General features: G+C 43.3%; 1 protein-coding gene across 1 annotated transcript in view; it reads left to right on the top strand.

Annotated features, from left to right (window-relative positions):
• The window catches only part of TMEM255B (transmembrane protein 255B), a 99454-nt gene extending 85528 nt beyond the window's left edge, over positions 1–13926 (top strand). The window contains exons 5-8 of the mRNA XM_071208119.1: positions 2614–2694; positions 7346–7431; positions 9455–9617; positions 11368–13926. Coding sequence (XP_071064220.1) covers positions 2614–2694; positions 7346–7431; positions 9455–9617; positions 11368–11397 — 360 coding nt within the window. The 3' untranslated portion in view covers positions 11398–13926. The remainder of the gene's footprint in view (positions 1–2613; positions 2695–7345; positions 7432–9454; positions 9618–11367) is intronic.
• The last annotated feature ends 6310 nt before the right edge of the window (positions 13927–20236 follow it).

Below are 20236 nucleotides of genomic sequence, written 5' to 3'. Positions count from 1 at the left end.
TGTATAGTCCCTTGGGTAAATGACTGTAGGTAGCTTTGGAAGGGAGAATCTGTGCATTATATACTGGCATGGTGTTGTAGGATTCTTCCCCTTGGGGACTTGACCACTTCTTTGGTCAGTGGGACCTGGACCTGAAAAGTGGTTCAGGTTCAACAACTGGGCAAGAGACTGTGACTTTTTATTGGGGTGACTACCCTAAGTGCCCTGTCCCTCCATTCTTGTTCTCTTTGATTATGTGTATTTAGCAGTGCCTTCATTGGATGCCCATCCATTTTGCCTTGGTGACACCATCCTCTCTTGATCATCCCATGTCACTCTAACAGTCAGCCCCCCTTGGCTGCCCCTCCAACCTTGTTGGCTATTGCAATAACGACAACTCCTGACTTCTCATGTGTGACGGTTTAAAGTTCTTTTTTGAATCTCAAAAGAAGATGTTCTTAAACTAATCTATTCCTGTGGGTGTGATACCCCTTGATTGCATTAGATTCACTTTAGATCACTCGATTAGATTGCATTTGATTAAACTACATGAGTGAGGCATGCTGGGTCTTATATAAATGGAGACAGAGAGAGAAAAGAAGCTGCCATTTTTAAAAAGATTTATTTTTTTAAATTTATTTCTCTCCCCTTTCCCCCTTCCCCCCTTCCCCCCCCAGTTATCTGCTCTCTGTGTCCATTCGCTGTGTGTTCTTCTGTGACTGCTTCTGTCCTTATCAGTGGCACTGGGAATCTGTATTTCTTTTTGTTGCGTTATCTTGTTGTGTCAGCTCTCTGTGTATGCGGCGCCATTCTTGGGCAGGCTGCACTTCCTTTCGCGCTGGGCGGCTCTCCTTATGGGGCTCACTCCTTGCACGTGGGGCTCCCCTACATGGGGGACATCCCTGCATGGCAGGGCATTTCTTGTGCGCATCAGCACTGTGCATGGGCCAGCTCCACATGGGTCAAGGAGGCCCCAGGTTTAAACCGTGGACCTCCCATGTAGTAGGCGGATGCCCTATCCATCGGGCCAAGTCCACTTCCCAGAAGCTGCCATTTTTTATCCTGTCATGTAAGAGATCCCTAGCAGCCAAAGTTTAAGCACAAAGCCCCCAAGAGGCTGGGACCATGGAGCAGCTCAAAGTTGAAGAGGTGATCAGTATGCCTGATAGCTACAGCTGAACTCGGGAAGATAGCAGAGCAGCCAAAACTGAGAGAGGAGGCCCTGAAATAGACAAACCCTATGCCTGGTTGCCCATAGCTGAGTTCCTGAAGATGGTAGATGCCGGAGGGGAAGGCAGAACCTAGGCAGAAATGGTAGTCATCTTGTTTTGCCCATGGCAGGACCCCAGGATCACCAATAGGTGACTTCAGTGAAAAAGCATCTCTGATGGTGCTTTGATCTGGACATCTCATGGCCTCAGAATTAACTTAACTGAAAGAGCCTCATCAAAAGGTCCTACTTCTAGAGAAAAGCTCGACATAAGGAACGGCTCAAACGGGAGGCACCGCAGAACTTAAGAAAGAGACACAAGAAGTAAGAAAAGATGAATACAGGGTACTCAAAGCCTCAAGGACTAAGAGCTTCAACCCAAGCTTCCACATCATTTAATTGAGTATCTCAGGGATGGGAGTATAGTTACTTTTTTATTCTTTAGATAACATTATGCCAGAGCAATCACATCCACATTTTCCCCATGTATGCCATGCAAGGTTTAAATGTTTCTTTCTGCAAACAATTATAGGGTTGTTCAGGACAGTGTTCTGTCCTGAAAGTATCTGATGTTCTAAGGTCCATACCTTCATTTGTGTTATGGAAACATTTTAACCTCCGGCCTTTTCTCCACACCTACTTACAATGGGTTCACACTCACAGGAACAGGTTAGATTTAAGAATGTGTTTTTCTGGGGTACATGCAGCTTCAAATCATCACATTCCCTAAGGGCAGGAACTGTCTTAACTTGGTATATTATAATTTAGCTCTGTGTCTACTCCATGAATGTTGGGGATAGATGGATAGATAGTTGCATAGGTGGATGGATGGATAAATGGGCTGAGTGGTTGGATAGAAAGATGGATGGATGGATGGATGGATAGATGGATGGACGGATAGATGGAAACATTGATAAATGAATGGATTAGTGGATGGATGGATGAATGAATGCGTAGTTGGGAGGATGATTGGCAGGTTGGATGAACAAATGCATTAGTCTGAAATCCTTGCTGCTGCCTTTCTAGTAGAAAAAATAAGTTTTACTTTTAGGAAAGAGGCTGGTGGCAAGGCATCTGTGAAGTAGAATTATAGGGGTATGTACCTCAAAAGATCAAGCAACCATTTTCCTTTGGCTCCCCCATGTTGACTGGGGAAGACAATAATGTTAGCCCAGCCTGGGGGGACAAGGTGACCACTCCTCTGATACATGTTCCTGCCTTCTGGATGGCATGAGACCTGGTGCTCTGGAATGAGCGGTGGTATTTCCTGCTTTGTTTTCTTGGACTGGCATTGCTGAGTCTGCTTTGTGCCTCTCCTGTAAGCTGAAGAGCCTGGGACAGACATGTCTGAAATTGCCTCTGACCGCTCTTAATTTGAAGATAAATTTATTTCATTACATTTGTGTCTGTTTATTTGTCTCTAGGATCTAAGACCTCTTAGTACTGGAAGATGCCAATTTTACTCAAGAGGGATAGGCTACCTATCTGATGTCTACCAGACAGAGGTAAACAAAACACTGTTTAATTTGTTTGGGTTTTACTCTGATAACTTCGTGAATCTGACAAATTTTTGTGTCACTAGTCAAAATCTGTTGTTTTGATTCTAATAGTTATTCCTATCATCTCTTCACTCTCTGCAATGGTGAGAAATTGATAGCTCACACTTTATTTTTGAGCTAGCTTTGACATTTTGATATATTGTATTTATTTTGGAATTACAGCTGCTCACATGCCTTCCTTACACAGAACAGCCTCCAGGAATTCATTTGTTCAGTTCTGGGTGGCTTTTACTATTTGCATTTTTACTGCCTTAATTATTAAAATAAAAAGCCAGGGTAATAAATTAATATTGGCCAAGAAACTCATTGACTTTCCCTGGGCCAAGCACATTGGCATAGTGTTTTAATTTCTATTTCTAGCTGCATGAAAATGCCTGGAATGATGACATGTATAGCTTCATTTTACTCTGACTGGCTGTCAACTCTAGCTCTGCATAGATTTATCTGTTGAAATAAGCATGGACTTCTCAAACATACAAGGGGAAGAGAATGAGGAGGACAAAGAGGAAGTGGCTGAAAGTAAACACCCCATGGCAATCCTGCATCAGTTTGTTCTGGGATTCTCCATGAACTGCTGGAAAGATTTCAAGCTCCTTGGCACATTTCAGAGAAGAGACATTCTGTCTTCTGTATATGGGAAAATATTAGAGTTGGGGTAGTGAGAGTCCAGGGCAGCCCCGTCCTCAACGCCTCTTGGCCAGGGTCTTTGTCTCTTTTGGCTTCTCCAAAGACCAGTCTTTGGGGTTCATGGCCTTTCACCAGTCCCTGCATTGCCCTTCTCTTCAATTCAGCTCATGCAGTCAGGCTGGAGGAATATTCAGAGGAAAGAGTCACATTCAGAGGAAAGAGTCGCAGCTAAAGTTTCCTGGCCTCCCAGCCCCCTCCCCACATGTTAGTCTGCCCTTCTCTACCAGATCATCCTTATTTTTCAGTCCCAGTTCAAGATTTGGCTGTTTCTCTCTGCTCCTTCAGTCATCGAGAAGCAGGGCTCCGTTTGGCAGGAAGGCCTCAAGTCTACTCTAATGTCTTCATTGTAACCCTGCTGAGACTGCCCACGAACCTTCTGAGGACAGGCCTCTCCTCCCCTGCTTCAGATATAGAGTTCTTACCTTACTATGCATTGGAATCAGTGAGGAGCTCTAAAAGATAGTAGGGCCTGGGTCCCACCCCAGAGATCCTGGTTTATTAATAATTGGTATAGAGTATGGCCTAGTCATTGGGATTTTTAAAAGCTCCCCAGGTGATTCTAGAACCAAAGTTGCACTATTCTAAACCAGGGATCAGCAAACTTTTTCTGTAAGGGGCCAGATGGTAATATTTTAGAGTTTTATAGACTATATGGTCTCTGTCATCACTACTCAATTCTGCCATTTTAGTGCACAAGCAGCCACAACAATAGGTAAACAAGTGAGTGTGGCCATGTTCCAATAAAACTTTATTTACAAAAACAGGCAGCAGGCTGAATTTGGGCCTTGACTGTAGTTTGGCAACCCCTGCTCTAAACCTTGTCATCTACTATTGCTTTTGACATGTCCTAACAAATCGATTACCTAGAGGCCCTCCCATCTTAAACATTTTAGCTTTTGAATAATTCTCTACAGGGTCACTCTTCAAGGCTCCAACTCCTCATCCAGGGTTGTCCTGGGCATGGAAGGGTTAAGGCTAACTGTGGTCCCATCAGACAGACTAGGAGGACCTTGAGCCTGCACTGGGTTCCCTAGAGAGGGGCAGATCCAGCTGTAGGCTGTGGGAGGATTCCAGGTGCAGACAGAATGTTGTCGTGTCAAGTGACTGGAGGAACATGCAGGAATTGTTGACCTTGTAGGAAAGCAGTATCAGAAATAATCAGCAAGGAGGAGCAAGGACTGTCCAAATGGACAATGGAAATAAAGAACACACTAGAGGGAAGTGAACTTGGCCCAGTGGTTAGGGCATCCGTCTACCACATGGGAGGTTCGCGATTCAAACCCCGAGCCTCCTTGACCCATGTGGAGCTGGCCTATGTGCAGTGCTAATGCGTGCAAGGAGTGCCCTGCCATGCAGGGGTGTCCCCCACGTAGGGGAGCCCCACGCGCAAGGAGAATGCCCCCTAAGGAGAGCTGCCCAGCGCGAAAGAAAGTGCAGCCTGCCCAGGAATGGCGTTGCACACAGAAAGCTGACACAACAAGATGACACAACAAAAAGAAACACAGATTCCCGTGCTGCTGACAACAACAGAAGTGGACAAAGAAGAACACACAGCAAATAGACACAGAGAACAGATAACTGGGGCAGGGAGGAAGGGGAGAGAAAATAAATAAATAAATAAATCTTAAAAAAAAAAAAAAAAGCATACTAGATAGTTGGTATCACTGAGCCCTACTTGGAGGTATCCAGACTGAGGCCTCCAAGTCAGTAGTCTGGTCCTTTTCTCCCCCAGCTAAGTCCATTGGACCCACCTATAGAGCACCACATTCCTGTGGCCCACCCAGCCCCACCCTCTCCCACCTCCTGTGACCCAGGTTCCCTTAAGAAGCCCTCCCTGCTGCATTTCCATCTCTCTCTCTGCAGGGCTCCTTCCTCCCTACGTTCTGGTTCGCTTGAAAAACTTGCTTGGGCTCTTCTGCCCTCATGAGATGCATTTTCCTTTCTCAGTTCTTGCAAGAAGTTGCTTCTGTTCCTACTCCCTTTCTTCTGTCCCTTTCTCCTCACAGTCTTGTGTGCTTCCACAGCTACACTAGAGAAATGTCTCCTTAAATGGGAGTGACCTTCCAGTGACAAATTCAATGGCCTTCTCTCAGTTATTATTCTCCTTGACCTGTCTCTAGCTCAACTGTCATTGTGTATCTCCATCTTAAAACTCTGCCCTTGTAGTGTTTTCTACCCAACATTTGATGGCTCCATTCGCAGTGCATATATTCAATAGTATTAAGCACACATGAGGTTCCAGGAAATAGGAGTGGCTCCTTTGCCATGTGGCCCATGCCCATCTCCCTGCCACTCATTGCTCTCTGTTCTTTCCCTCTCCAGTCCCAGCCCCTCCCACAGCTCTACCCCTCTCTCCGTGCTTGTGACTCATTTCTCAGAGCCTAGACTTAAAGTTTCAGTGATCTACAGACATTTCCTTTTAGACGCTTCACCAAGCCACCAATTCAATCTGTACAGAACTGAATTTATCACCTCACTGTGCAATACAGTCCCCAGATGGGGCTTAGGTTCCAGTTCCACAACTTTCTGTGTGCCTTTAACTTGGTCAGCTCTGCTTTCTTGTCTGGGAAATGAAGGGTTTTGCCCTCTTAAATTTTAGCTCCAACATTCTGTAGAGCTGATCTTCTGACTTCTTGATTACTGGGCTCAGAACAGTAATGTCACCTTAAATTCTCCCTTTGTTGTTGTTCCGGTATCAAACAGTGACCATGCTCTCTCACTCCTACAGTTCTTTGTATGTAATACCTGACCTGCCCAGTTCTTCCTTTCCAGGTTGATTTCACCCGTGGACTACTTTAAAAGCCTCCCAACTGATTTCTGTCTCTGGTCTCCACTTCTTACAGTCCCTTTTGCACACTATTTCCAACTTATTCTATCATACTTTCATTAGGTCACACCCTTGCTCAAACACTCCAAAGCTGCCCATTGCCAACTTGGATACTATTCAAACTTTAATCACAGAACCCTTGAAAGAAAGGCCACATGCAAAACACAAAAGCAGGATTTCTCTAGCTAAAGAGGGTCCAGAGACCACTCAGAAACTTTCCCCAGACTCAATGATGACCCTCAAGGAGGGTCTGTGAATGTTCTAGAGTTCTAAATGGCACTGCTCCTTAACCTGGCAACCAAGGCACTCTACCTATCAGTGGGACATCCTGAGACATGCTCTGTGCTACAAGTTCAGAGACCTGGGTTCAAATCCCCACTCTTCACTCAGTACCCATGAAGCCTTGGGAAGCTTTGTAACCTTTCCAAACTTCACTGTCCTCATTTCTAAAGAGGGAATAATGATATCTGCCTGTGTACTTCACACAGGTGTGTGGAAAAACATTGTCAGCTTTACCAATACATCCGTCTTCCTATCAAACAGCTCTAAGAGAAGGAGAAAAGTTGAGTGTTTTTGCCTATTCTGTTCCCTTAATATCGAAAGTTCTCCCCAAACATGTGCAGCTCCAGGACAACCAGCACCAATGGGGAAGTCTCCTTGTAAAAGAGATACTTGCTGCTTGGTCAAATCGGAGGTGGCTTCCTAACTGTCCTCTGTACCTTGTCAGCATGAGTCCTCGTCTGGGTGGCATGATGCCTTGAACACTCTCCCTCTGTCCAGTAGACATTTTTGCCTGGACTCTCCTCCACTTAGCAGGTGCATGAGCTCCTGCTGGAAGGGATGGGCCATGAGGTTCCTACTTGCTCTACCGTGGAATCGGGAGAGGGTAAGGGTCAGCAAACAAAGACTCAAGAGAATGAGAGGTCTCTGAGCCAAGGAAGGTTGACCGGTCCTGAGAAGAGCCTGGCATTCCTTACGCTTGTGGCAGAGGCAGCTCTGCCCGTCTCAGAGGTGCAGGGTGAGGCAGTGGGCATCCCGTAGGGCTGTGCCTCTGAGAGAACTGAAAAGATCTCCTGTTTGCAGGTCACCTGCCACTCCTCGAATGGCAAGTGCCAGCTGAAGGTGAGGAGCAACACCTGTTACTGCTGTGACCTTTACAACTGTGACAGGTGAGCCGGGCACCGTGTGATGGAGAAGGGGTCTGTGACACCCCCTCCTCCAATAGACTTGCATTAGGCAGGTCCCCACCAAACTGTTCTTAAAAATTACTACTTGTTCCATGTTAGAAATAGAGTTAGACAGTCCCATTAAGCAGATGGAGCAGCCACAACCCTCCTCTCCATAGTGCCAGACTGCACGATGGGGTGGTGGGAAGTGAGAGAGCCCCTGACCTTTATCAGTGCGTCACTGCTCACTCACAGTACCTTTACCTTTCATTAAGCTGGTTTCGCCCTTGCTGCCAGAGGGCTCTCCCCTTCCAAGCTAATGCCATTGGCCTGTTTTATGCAAAAAGTATACTTATCCTAGTTGGATGTCATTTTTTTGTTAGAACAAACCATTGCTCCCCGCTCACGGTTGCTTCTCTTGCTGGCTCCCTCTGGATGCCCAGAGCCACGCTTTCCAGAAGTCACACTGGCCTTTGCCTGTTCTTTGTTAGCTGCACCTTCTCTGAAAGTAGGAAGGACAGTTGTCTGTCTCCGGGCTTCTGGCATCTCTCCCACTCACCCCAGCCTGTCACAGGTGGTGGGGCAGTGGTGTCACCTTGTGATTTCTCAGTCCCTGAGAGCTGCTGGCTTTATCTGGGCAAGGGGCCTGCCCACCCTAGGTGTCCTCGTCCCCTCAGCTCCCTCGCCTTTTGCCCTCTAGAGCTTCTATCCTCCTGCCAACTCTAGAAGTGAGATCTAATTCCTCCGCTTGTGCTTACTGCAGTGGATGCAGTGTATGAAGGAGAGAAGGCCAGGTGGTAAATTTTAGATGCAAGAGCAACTCTAGGAGAAGGTGGCTTTCTCAAGTGCTTGACCACAAGCAACTCGCTGCTCCTTCCTGCTTCCCCAGCACCCACTTCACCTCTCTATCGTACCATTACACCCACAGCTATAATTCGATCCAGCCCACGTTTCACTATAAGCTTCAGGAAGGCAGAGCCTGTGTTGTCCCATTCACCACTGTGAGCCCAGTGCTTGATACATGGCAGGCACTCAAAGTATTTCACAAAGGTAATTGGTTCTACAAATTCAAGGTAAAAATTATGGTCAATTGCCTTTTAAATTTTGTATTACTAGCTTGAGCACTGACATTTAATCAGCAGGAAATAGAATGTTTGCTTCTTGGGGAACTGTCCCCCTGACTTGTTGAAATCTCTGGGGGTTTAAACTTCACCCCACCACACAGACAGAGGAGTGGTCTATCCTTTTGCCAAACCCAAACAGGAGCAGCAGTATGTTGCATCATCAGCTGCTGCTGCTGGCTGTCTTGCTGTCCCCCAGGGTGGCTGGGGGTCAGGCCCTTCTGGCCCATGGGTCTGCAGATCAACCTGCAGTGATGCCCAAGGCCCTGCTCACCCCAACACATCCTTTGAGGAAGGACAGTTCTGCCTTAAGGGCCCAGGCTGCCCCACACTTGGGCTCCCTCTGGAGCTCACATTCCCACGCCCCAGCCTTTGTTCCCTGCCAGGGTGTCAGGGTTGAGCTGCGCTTCAGTCATCAGCTTTTATGCTCTGCTTGCTCCAAGGATTCAGCTCTGATGTCACTTTCCTCAAGGTCATTTAATGTCAGGAGCCTCATTGCCCTTTACTGTCAAGGGCCCTGATGTGGGCCGGCTCCCCTGACTTTCAGAGAGGGTAGGGATGGGTGTTGGGTTGTAGTTCCTTCCTTCTCAGAGGCCTTTTTTGCAAATGGGCACCCAGACTTGCAAGTGCCAAACTTCACTGCCCGTGTTCGCAGGGGTGCAGCTGTGCCTGATTCTGCAAGGGGCCTGATGCCCCACGTTTGCACAACCAAGGGGGCCATTCGAGTGGCCCTTTGTTGGACAAAGACATGCAGCTCTCTAGATTCAGAGAAACTGATCCCTGCAACAGAAGTTTGGTGTGATTTGAACCCTGTCTTCTTATCACTTTGGCCCTCTCTTGGTCACATGGTAAGATTATCTAATCACAGCTTTGAAAAAACGAAAGGGTCATATCTCCATATGCAGCACAGAGCATTCCCCAAGCTACTATGAGTTTGTGGGCGTGAGCAGCTGTCAGGACGTGATCCACCTCTACCGGCTACTATGGTCCTCGACTGTGTTCAACGTCCTCGGCTTGTTCTTGGGCATTGTCACAGCAGCTGTACTGGGGACCTTCAAGGAGGACATGGTGAGTTAAGACCTCTTCTGAGTATTAAGCAATCACAACACTCATTCTAGTACACTTGACAATGGACAAGTGGCTTTGAGATTCATTTTCTCCGTAAGGTGGGCAGGGCAGGTCTTATTATACCCATTTTACAAATGAGGAAATTGAGACTTGTAAGTACTATTAGGACTCTATTATTATGATAGTGAGCATTTACTGATTATTCACTATGGAAGCAGGGCCTGTTGTAAATATTTTACAAGCTTAACTAATAGAGTCCTGTCATCCACCCTATGAGTTAGGCACTGTGTTATCAACATTTGAGAAATGAAAGTCCAGCTGTAAAGAGGGGGAACCAGTACTTGAATGCACAAGTCTTGATTCCAAATCCACTGGTCTTTCCACTGTTTCCCAACCAGACTGTACATCAAAATCACTTATGGAGTTAAACAAACCAACAAGCTGGAGTTTCCAATGTAGTAGATCTATCTGGGTTGGGACTTGGAATCTGTATTTTAACAAAGTCCAGGGGTGATTTTGATGCAGAGCCAGGGTTGACAACCAAGAGAAAGCTTGATTCAAATATTTTTGTTGAGTGATGATAAGTGAATGGGATTGATTGAAACATGCATTTCACTTAATTTTTGAAACTCAATAACAAGTGTGATTCAAAACTTCCCAAGAGAGTAGTTCATTTTAACAGTGTTTAGTTAAGCATAGATAAGCATATAGAAGGGGTTAAACATTGGTTTCCTTCAGTTTTTGAAACTAAGACACATGATTTAGTGCTTTAAGAGAAAGTTTCATATAAAGTGTTTAGTGAGTGAAGGCAAGTGCTCAAAAGTGAGTGAAACGTGTTTTACTCAGTTTTCTAAACTAAGTCCTGTGATTCACAACTTTCTAAGAGCAAGTCTCATTGATAGTGTTTAGTTAATGAAGGTAAGTGATGGAAGTGAGTGAAACATGCTTTTCAGTCTCATCTGGGAACTACATATCATATATGATTCACAGTTTTCCAGGTTGAAATTTCATTTAAAAGTCCCCTTTAAATGAAGACAACTGCATGAATGTGCTTGTCACTTTGTTTTTCTGTTTTCAAACTATGTGCATATGGGATTTACAGGTCTAGGAACATGTTTCATGTAAACATGGTGAAAAATCACATGTAAGTGCAATAAACATTATTGAGTTTTCAAAACTATGTAACATTTTTGATTTACAGTTCTAAGAGTGTTTCATTTAAAGTGTTGTATAGGTGAGGAAATGTGCTTAGAAGTAAGTGAAACATGCTTTTAAGTCAGTTTTTAGAACATATTTACAGCTTCTGTAGGATTGTTTCATTTAAATTGGGAGAGTTGAAAAAAAGTTCATATAAGTAGTGAAATATGCATTTAAAGTGGTTTTCAAAGCCAAGTAATATTTGCATAGCTTTCTTTGAGAATTCTTTATTTAACCTTCTTTAAATGACATATAAGTTTGTTTATGAAAATTATATTTAACTCTGTTTTCAAAACTACCACAGGCAATTTACAAAATTCCAGGAGAATGCTTCATTTAAATAGTTCTGTATAGGTGAAGAAAAAAAGCATAGACGTAATAAAACATGTGTTTAACTCAGTTTCTCTAACCAAGTAACATATGTGATTTAAAGGATTCTAGTAGAATTTTCACTTTGAATGTTGTATAGGTGATGAATAGTGTGTAGAAGTGAGTGAAATGTGTGGTTCACTCTATTTTGAAAACCTAGTAATATATGTTTTCTACTTTCTAGGAGGAAATTTCATTCAACAGCCGTGTATAGGTGAAGATTAGTAAATGTGAGTAAAATGTGTTTAATGCAGCTTTCAAAACCTAGTTATTGGGAAGCAGTGTGGCTCAAGCAACTGAGTTCCCACCTACCACATGGGAGGTCCATGGTTCGGTTTCCAGTACTTCCTAAAGAAGACAGTGAGCTGGTGTGACAGGCAAGTGTGGCAAGCTGACACAACAAGAGACACAAGAAGGAAAACATAATGAGAGACACAACGAAGCAGAGAGCAGAGTTTCCCAGTGCCTCCTAAAGAAGACAGTGAGCTGACATGATGGGCAGGTACAGCAAGCTGATGCCACAAGATGGCACAACAAGAGACATGAGGAGGAAAACATAATGAGACACAACAAAAGCAGGGGGCAGAGATACCTCAAGCAATTAGGTGCTTTCCCCCCACAGTGGAGGTCCTGGGTTCAGCTCCCAGTACCTCTTAAAGAAACAAGAAAGATGAACAGATACAGCAAGTGCAAACAATGAGGAGGTGGGAAGAAATAAAAGTAAATCTTTAAAAACAAACAAAAAAACCCCAAATCTAATTATCTATGTAATTTACAGAATTCTGGGAGAATGTTTCATTTAAATAGCATTGTATAGAGAAGAGGACTTGGCCCAATCAATAGAGCATCCGCCTACCACATGGGAGGTCTGTGGTTCAAACCCCGGGCCTCCTTGACCCGTGTGGAGCTGGCCTACGTGCAGTACTGATGCATGCAAGGAGTGCCGTGTCATGCAGGGGTGTCCCCCACGTGCAAGGAGTATGCTGCTTAAGGAAAGCCACCCAGCGTGAAAGAAAGTGCAGCCTGCCCAAGAATGGTGCCACACACATGAAGAGCTAACACAACAAGATGATGCAACAAAAAGAGACACAGATTCCTGTGCCGCTGACAACAACAGAAGAGGACAAAGAAGAACACACAGCAAATGTACACAGAGAACAGACAACTGGTGTGGGGGGGGGGGGGGGGGAGGAAGGGGAGAGAAATAAATAAAATAAATCTTAAAAAAAATGAAATAAAATAAATGATCCCAGTATTAAAAAAAAAAAAATAAATAGCATTGTATAGATGAAGAAAAGTACACAGAAACAAGTGAAACATGTTTAATTCAGTTTTCAAAACCATATAAGGTATGTGATATACACCTTTTTACAGGGTTTTCTTTCATTTAAACAGTATTGCATGGGTGATAAAAAGTGAGAAGTCAGTGAAACATACATGGCACTCAGTTTTCCAAAGTAAGTAATATATGTTATTTTTAGCTTTTAGGAGAAAGTTTTAGTTAACAGACCTTGTGTGAATGTTGAAAAGTGTATAGAAGTGAGTAAAACATGCATGGAACTCAGATTTCAAAATTGATTAACTTATGTGATTTACAGCCTTCTGTGAGGATCTTCTTTAAAACAGTCCTGTGTAGGTGAAGTAACATGTACAGATGCAATGAAACATGCATTTCTCTCAGCCTTCAAAACTGTTCAGCATATGTGGCTCTGGGAGAATTTGATTAAGTATTGCATAGGTGAAGGAAAATGCATAGAAGTGAGTGAAACATGTCTTTAATCTGGATCTCAAAACCTAATAACATGTGATTTATAACTTTCTAGGATAATGCTTCAATTAAACAGTGAAAAGTCAATAGAAATGAGTGAAATGTATTTAAAATTTCAAAAGCTAGTACGGGATTTACTTCTTTCTCTTAGAATGTTTCATATGAACAGCCTTGTTTTAGGGAAGGTAAGTGCACAGAAGTGAGTGAAACATGCATTAACTCAGTTCTCAAAAGTGAATTTACAGCATGTGGTTTACAGGTTTCTGGGAGAAAGTTTCATTAAAACAGTGTTATATAGGTAAAGTGAAGTGTATAGATATGAATGAAACTTGCATTATTCCCAGTTTTCAAAACTGTGTAACATATGTAATGTATGCATTTCTGAAGAAATTTTAATTAAAATAGTGTCTTATTGGTATGAAAAGTGCATAGAATTGAGTGAAATGTGTGTTTGTCAGTTTTTAAACTGGTAAGATATGTTGTTTACAACTGTCTACAAAATGTATCATGTAAAGAGTGTTGCACAGATAAAGAGCATTGCTTATAAGGGAGTGAAACATGTTTTACTCAAGTTTCAAAGCCTAGTAATACATATGATTTATAACATCCTGGATAATGTTTCATTAAAACAGTGCTTATGAGTGAAAAAAAGTGGATAGAGGTGAGTGAAATTTGCATTAAATCAGTTTTTAAAACCTAACATCTAGGATGATTTTTAATTTAAACAGTGTTATACTGGGGGAAAAAATGCTTTGAGCAAATGAAGCATGCATCTTACTCAGCTCTAAAAACTCTGTTATGTGACTTACACTTAAATACTGTTACATAGGTGACATAAAAGTGAGTGAGAAATGCATTTTGCTGTGTTCAAAACTATGAAAATATGTGATTTCTGGAAGTTCTATTATGACATTGTTATACAGATGAAATAAAGTGCATACAAGTAAGTGAAATATATATATTTCAAATTTCAAAACTATATACCTGTGTGATTTAAAGCTTTTTGGGAGAACTTTTCATTTTTTAAAAACTGTCTTGCATTTTTTTTTTTAAAGATTTATTTATTTATTTAATCCCCCCTCCTCCCCTGGTTGTCTGTTCTTGGTGTCTATTTGCTGCGTCTTGTTTCTTTGTCCGCTTCTGTTGTCGTCAGCGGCACGGGAAGTGTGGGTGGCGCCATTCCTGGGCAGGCTGCTCTTTCTTTTCACGCTGGGCGGCTTTTCCTCACGGGCACACTCCTTGCGCGTGGGGCTCCCCTATGCGGGGGACACCCTTGCGTGGCAAGGCACTCCTAACGCGCATCAGCACTGCGCATGGACAGCTCCACACGGGTCAAGGAGGCCCGGGGTTTTGAACCGCGGACCTCCCATGTGGTAGACGGACGCCCTAACCACTGGGCCAAAGTCCGTTTCCCTGTCTTGCATTTTTTTAACGAAACTGTTTGGAAGCAAGTGAAAGATGTATTTCACTCAGTTTTATAATCTGTGTAATATGTAATTAGAGCATTCTGTGCCAAAATTTCATTAGAACTGGTTTGTTTAGAGCACCTACAAGATGAACATGGAGCAAGAGGCTGCAGGACTGCCCCTTTCCCCCACAGAAGTTTTCAACAGCTAGTGAGATCTGGCAGAAACATCTTTCACAATGCTCTAGAAAACACATAAAGGATTGCTGTAAGAGTTGAACACCAATCAAGAAAACAACTTAAAAATGGTAGGAGACCCTCTTCATGGTGCCCTTTGCGGATCCTCCCCACCCCACACTGAGTCAGTACATAGGCAGCCTACACTTCCATTGATAGTCCCAGGTCCCAGGTCCCAAGTGCGCAGAATAACCCTCACGCACAATGGTTGCATATATTTTTTGGTCAGTCTTTCTGTTGACTGTCTGAGTGACTAAACCAGGACACTCACCACGGATTCATGTGCCCAGAGCATAGAGTCATTCAGAACTCTAGCTCAGGATGTTGTACCAGATCAGTCAAACTGCAGCTGTCAGGGGGAAAGGCTTGCTGGCTGTCAGACCTATAGTATGGTGCCCAGAATAGTGAGGGAGCAAAGTTTCCTGGAAGATAATACATTCAGATCTGTGTAAAGAGGGGAATTGCTAGAGCCATGTGTGCATGCCCAGGAGAAGATGCATGCACTGGAAAAAACAGGGAGCCCCTATGTTTTGCCTCAGGCTATTCTGTAAGCTCGTTGTGTAGCTAAATTCTGAAGTCCAATTTGCAAAGACTGGGAAAGGGTTTTTCTCTTTCTTTTCCCATTTTTGTAGGCTCCCAGCATTCAAATAAATCTCTACATAACACAGGCTAGATACACACTTGAGGAACTGACACCTCAGAGTCTGAATTCCAGACAGAGCATGTTAAAATATTAAAATATCCATGTTGCAACAAAAGATTACAAAACATGTGAAAAACGGGAAATGATGGCCCATGCTAAGGAGCAGGATAAAGCATTAGAAACAATCCACATGAAGGACCAGACCTGGGATATACTAAACAAATACTTTTTTGAAAATAATGCTGTATTAGTCAGCCAAAGGGGTGCTGATGCAAAATACCAGAAATCTGTTGGCTTTTTTTTGGTCTTCTCTTCTAGTCTTTCTCTTCTAGGATTCATCAGGATCTGATCCTAAGGACCTGTGATGTGGAGAGAGGTTCCCTGTCATTTGCACCACCTCAGTTCCTGGTCTCTGCTGTGCTTCACCTTGACTCTTCCCTTGTCTCTCTTTTGTTGTGTTATCATCTTGCCATGTGACTGACTTGCACAGGCACTGGCTCACCATGCAGGTACTCGGCTCTCCACTCGGGCACTGGCTCATCACACCACACAGTTACTCAGCTTGTCACACAGGCACTGGCTCACCACACAGGCACTTGGCTTGCCACACAGGCACTTGACTCACCATACGGGCACTTGTGTGGGTACTTAGCATGCCACACAGCTTGCCATGTTGGCACTCGGCTCACCATGTGGGCTCTTGGCTTGCCATATGGGCACTGGATTGCCATGCAGGCATGCTTTCTCTTCCTCTTTTTCACTAGGAGGCCCCAGGGATCAAACCCAGGTCCTCCCATATGGTAGGTAGGTGGAGGCCCTATCACCTGAGTCACATCCACTTCCCCTGTTGGCTTTTATAAAGGGTATTTGGGGTAGAAGCTTACAGTTACCAGGCCACAAAGCACAAGTTACTTCTATTACCAAAGTCTGTTGCTACATGTTGGAGCAAGATGGCTACCAATGTTTAGCCTTCCTCTTCCTCTTAGGACTCCATGATCCCAGCTTCTTCCAATATCAGCTATAGGTTGGGATAAGTCTTGTCTCTCCGGGACTCTTTTCTCTCCAGGTTCAGCTGCTCTATTTTCTCCACAAGGTCAGCTGTAGACTATCAGGCTCTCTAGGCTTTGTCTCTTTCCCTGGGACTTGATTCTCTCCAGGCTCAGCTGTGCTCCTCTCTCTACAAGGTCAGCTGTAAACTCTCAGGTGAATGGTTCATCTCTTCCCGGGGCCTCTGCCATGTCTAAGGAACCTTCTCTCTTTCCTCACATATCTGTTTCTCCTGCATGTTTACTTCCCAGGCTCCAGGATACCAACTAACTCCTGTGCTTTGTCATTTTCTTGACTCAATGTCCTACTGATGTGGCCCAATCAAAGCCTTAATCATAAATTAATCAAGTAAAAGTGAAACCTCTGACAGACCAGTTTACAAACATAATCCAATATCTATTTTTGGAATTCATAAACAATACTAAACTGCTACAAGTACTAAATATGCTCAAAGAGCTAAAGGAAAACATAGACAAAGAACTAAAGGAAACCAGGAAAGTGATAAGTGAACACAGAAAATATCAATAAAGAGGTAGAAATCTTGAAAAGGGAGCAAACAGCTGGAGACTAATGGGAATTTTTAAAAATTATCTAGAGGGGTTCAACAGCACATTAGAGCTGGCAGAAGAAAGAGTAGTGAACTTGAAGATAAGATCACTGAAATCATTCCATCTGAGGAGTACAAAGAAAAAAAATGAAAAAGTGAACAAACCATGAGAGACTTGTGCAACACCATCAAGCATTCTAATATATGCATTGTGGGAATCCCAGCAGGGGAATCAAGATGGGGCAGAGAGAAAATGTGAAGAAAGAATGACCATAAACTTAAAAAATTTAATTATATACACATCTTGGAAACTCAAAAACTCCAAATAGGATAAATTCAAGTATATACACACCATGACATATTATAATTAAACTGTTGATCGCCAAAGAAAAAGAATTCTGAAAGTCACAGTAGAGGGGCAACATGTCAGAAACAAGGGTGCCTCAATAAAATTGTGCTGTTTTTTTTTTTTTTTTTTTTTTGAAACCATGAAGGCAACAAGGTACTGGGATGACATTTGCAATGCTGAATGGAAAATGATGCCAACCCAGAATTCTGTGGTCATCAAAGAACAGGGAGAGATTATGACATTCCCAGATAAACAAAATCTGAGGGAGTTTGTAACCATAGGAATGGCCCTATAATAATGCTAAAGGGAGTTTTTCAGATTGCAAATAAAAGACACTAGAGACTAGATTGAAGGTGCACGAAGAAATAAAGATTCCAGCAAAAGTAATGACATGAGTAAATTATAAGTTTTTATTATTTATTTCTGGATATTCTTCTGCTCACAATAGGATTAGTATCATAAATGTGAATAGTATATTTATCCTTGTCCAACTTAATGTTTTGTAGGAATTTTTCCACATGGTTTATTGGCTGCCTTCATTTAAATGAATACCAGCCTTCAGTAAGCTATTGCCACATGATTGCAAATGCATTTCATTCACTGTACTAAAGAACAGTAGTCTTTAACCAAATTAAAGAAATCCATCAGGGGCAATTTTGTCCACTGAAGTTAAAGACCTCAGCCCCCCTCATGAAGCTGGGCAACTGACCATCCGCTGCTGATTGTATCATTTGCTAAAGGTTAGAGCAAGTGTTTGAAGAGGGATATGGGTTAGTTGTGGTGTCCTATGCTGAGCAGATGTCATTCAAGATGTTTTCCAGCAAAAAGGAGAAGTGTTGTGGACTATTGAGAACAGTCACTTTCAAGTTTTCTATTGGTGTTTGTTTTTGTTTATTTTTAGCATTCTGTAACAGGGAAATGTCCCTTTTTTTTTGCAGTCAAGTTTCAACATTAGTCAAATCACTGGTTTCAAATTTCCCAGGAAATAAGTTGTAATAAACTGATCTCAACATGAATTTATAATATTGTTCAACATGCAGAGAATTTATTGCAGCCCTGAGTGGCAGCTTTTTCTCTTGAATACTTAGGTTCCCAGGAGTGCGGGGCATTTCCAAAATCTCTTTACCACAAATGACAAGGCAGAGATGAAGTGAAAAACACCTGTCATTCATAAAATGCCACATTGCCCTTTTATAAAATCATAAGCCCTATAGGGACTCAATGAAGAAATGGTCTATAAACTGCTGAATAATGACCTCAAATTATCTTTTCCAATATGTAGTCTATACTAGGCAGCTGTTTCAAGATTTATGTATGTACAATAAGTTTACAACCACCCCTCCCCTCAGACTTTGTTTTTTTTTTAAGATTTATTTATTTCCCCTTTCTCTCCCCCTCAGTTGTCTGATCTCTGTGTCCATTAACAGTGTGTTGTTCTGTGACCACTTCTATCCTTATCAGCAGCATCTGTGTCTCTTTTTGTTGCATCATCATACTGCGTCAGCTCTCCATGTGTGTGGCGCCATTCTTGGGCAGGCTGCACTTTCTTTTGCACTGGGTGGCTCTTCTTACGGGGCACACTCCTTGTGCATGGGGCTCCCCTACACCAGGGACATCCCTGCGTGGCACAGCACTCCTTGCACGCATCAGCACTGCGTGTGGACCAGCTCCACATGGGTCGAGGAGGCCTGGGGTTTGAACTATGGACCTCCCATGTGGTAGGTGGACGTCCTATCCATTGGGCCAAGCCCACTTCCCACACTTTGTTTTAACAGTCTGACACCTCCCTCCGCCAGCAGCTCTTCCCTATTAGCAGCATTAAAGAATCTATAACATGCTGAAGAACTCTGGGGAACACAAGACCTTTTCGCTCTGGCCAACATGCATTGGCTATCTGACCTGTCATGCTGGTAGCTGAATAAACACTGTCTATGCTAATGATCTCCCTAGTTGACAGCAAGGAGGAACTTGCATCCTGGACAAGTACCTAATTGTTGTTTCTATGGTTAATAATGGAAATAAAGGGCTGGCCCTTGGTTGAATGTGTGATCCTAGCTCACAGAGCACCAGACGTTTTCCCTGTCAGCAGAATACTCTTCCTATATCACAAAAGATGCACATTCTTTGTCTTTATCACCATGAGATCTCTCATAGTAATGATTACAGACCCTTATGTTCAAAACCAGCCAGGGGCTCAGGGAAACTCAATTATTTCTCGTGTTAATACCTGACAAAAGTGTCTTGCCTGGGTTCCCCTAATATGTGATGCATGGCAGATACACAATCTTTTGTTAAGTAAATATTTGAAAGGATAAATGAATAAACCACCTGATGGACAGTGTTGTGAATTGATTCATGTCCCTGAAAAGACAAGTTCAGTTCCTAATCCCCAGACTGTGGATGTGAGCCCATATGTAAATAGGATCTTTGAAATATTATTAGATAGGTGAGGCCAAACTTAATCATGGTGTGCCTTAACCCAAAATGACTGGAGTCTTTAGCAAAGGAAATTTGGGCACAGTAGCAGGAGTGAGTAGGAAACAGGAGACAGATTACCAAGTGCTGGAAACAGAGCCTGAGTTAATGATTGACAGCAGGATGCCACCAGAATGTTACAGACTTCAAAGGAAACATGACCCTGCTTTTAGACTCCTGGTTTCCAAAATTGTGAGACGATATATTCCTGAATTTTAAGGTAAACTTCCTGCGGTAGTTTGTTCTAGCAGTGCTGGTAAACTAAGACATGCTGTATTATATAGTGTCCTGCTTTACATCCACAGTGAAAGCAGAAACATATTTCATAGTCAGCACTACCCCCAAAGCCAGAGTACACTTACAGAAGGGAAAGGAAGGTAAAGGGAAGTGAGAGGCTGCGTGAGACTGGAGGCAGGAAAAGCCCCAGCTAAACTGACTTGATCAGGTGAACTTCACAGCCAGGAAGTCCTCCCAACTTTGACTTCTCCAGGAAATCTGGACAGGTAGTTATCAGTGATGACTCTGCAAACTCCACACTCTCAGGTAGCTGAAGTGGTTCCCTTTCCTGGGAGGAGAGTGGAA

The sequence above is a fragment of the Dasypus novemcinctus genome, chromosome 15 (assembly GCF_030445035.2).
Source record: "Dasypus novemcinctus isolate mDasNov1 chromosome 15, mDasNov1.1.hap2, whole genome shotgun sequence".
Classification (NCBI taxonomy): domain Eukaryota; kingdom Metazoa; phylum Chordata; class Mammalia; order Cingulata; family Dasypodidae; genus Dasypus; species Dasypus novemcinctus.
The sequence above is the reverse complement of the archived record's forward strand: the minus strand, read 5'-3'. Positions and strand labels throughout refer to the sequence as shown.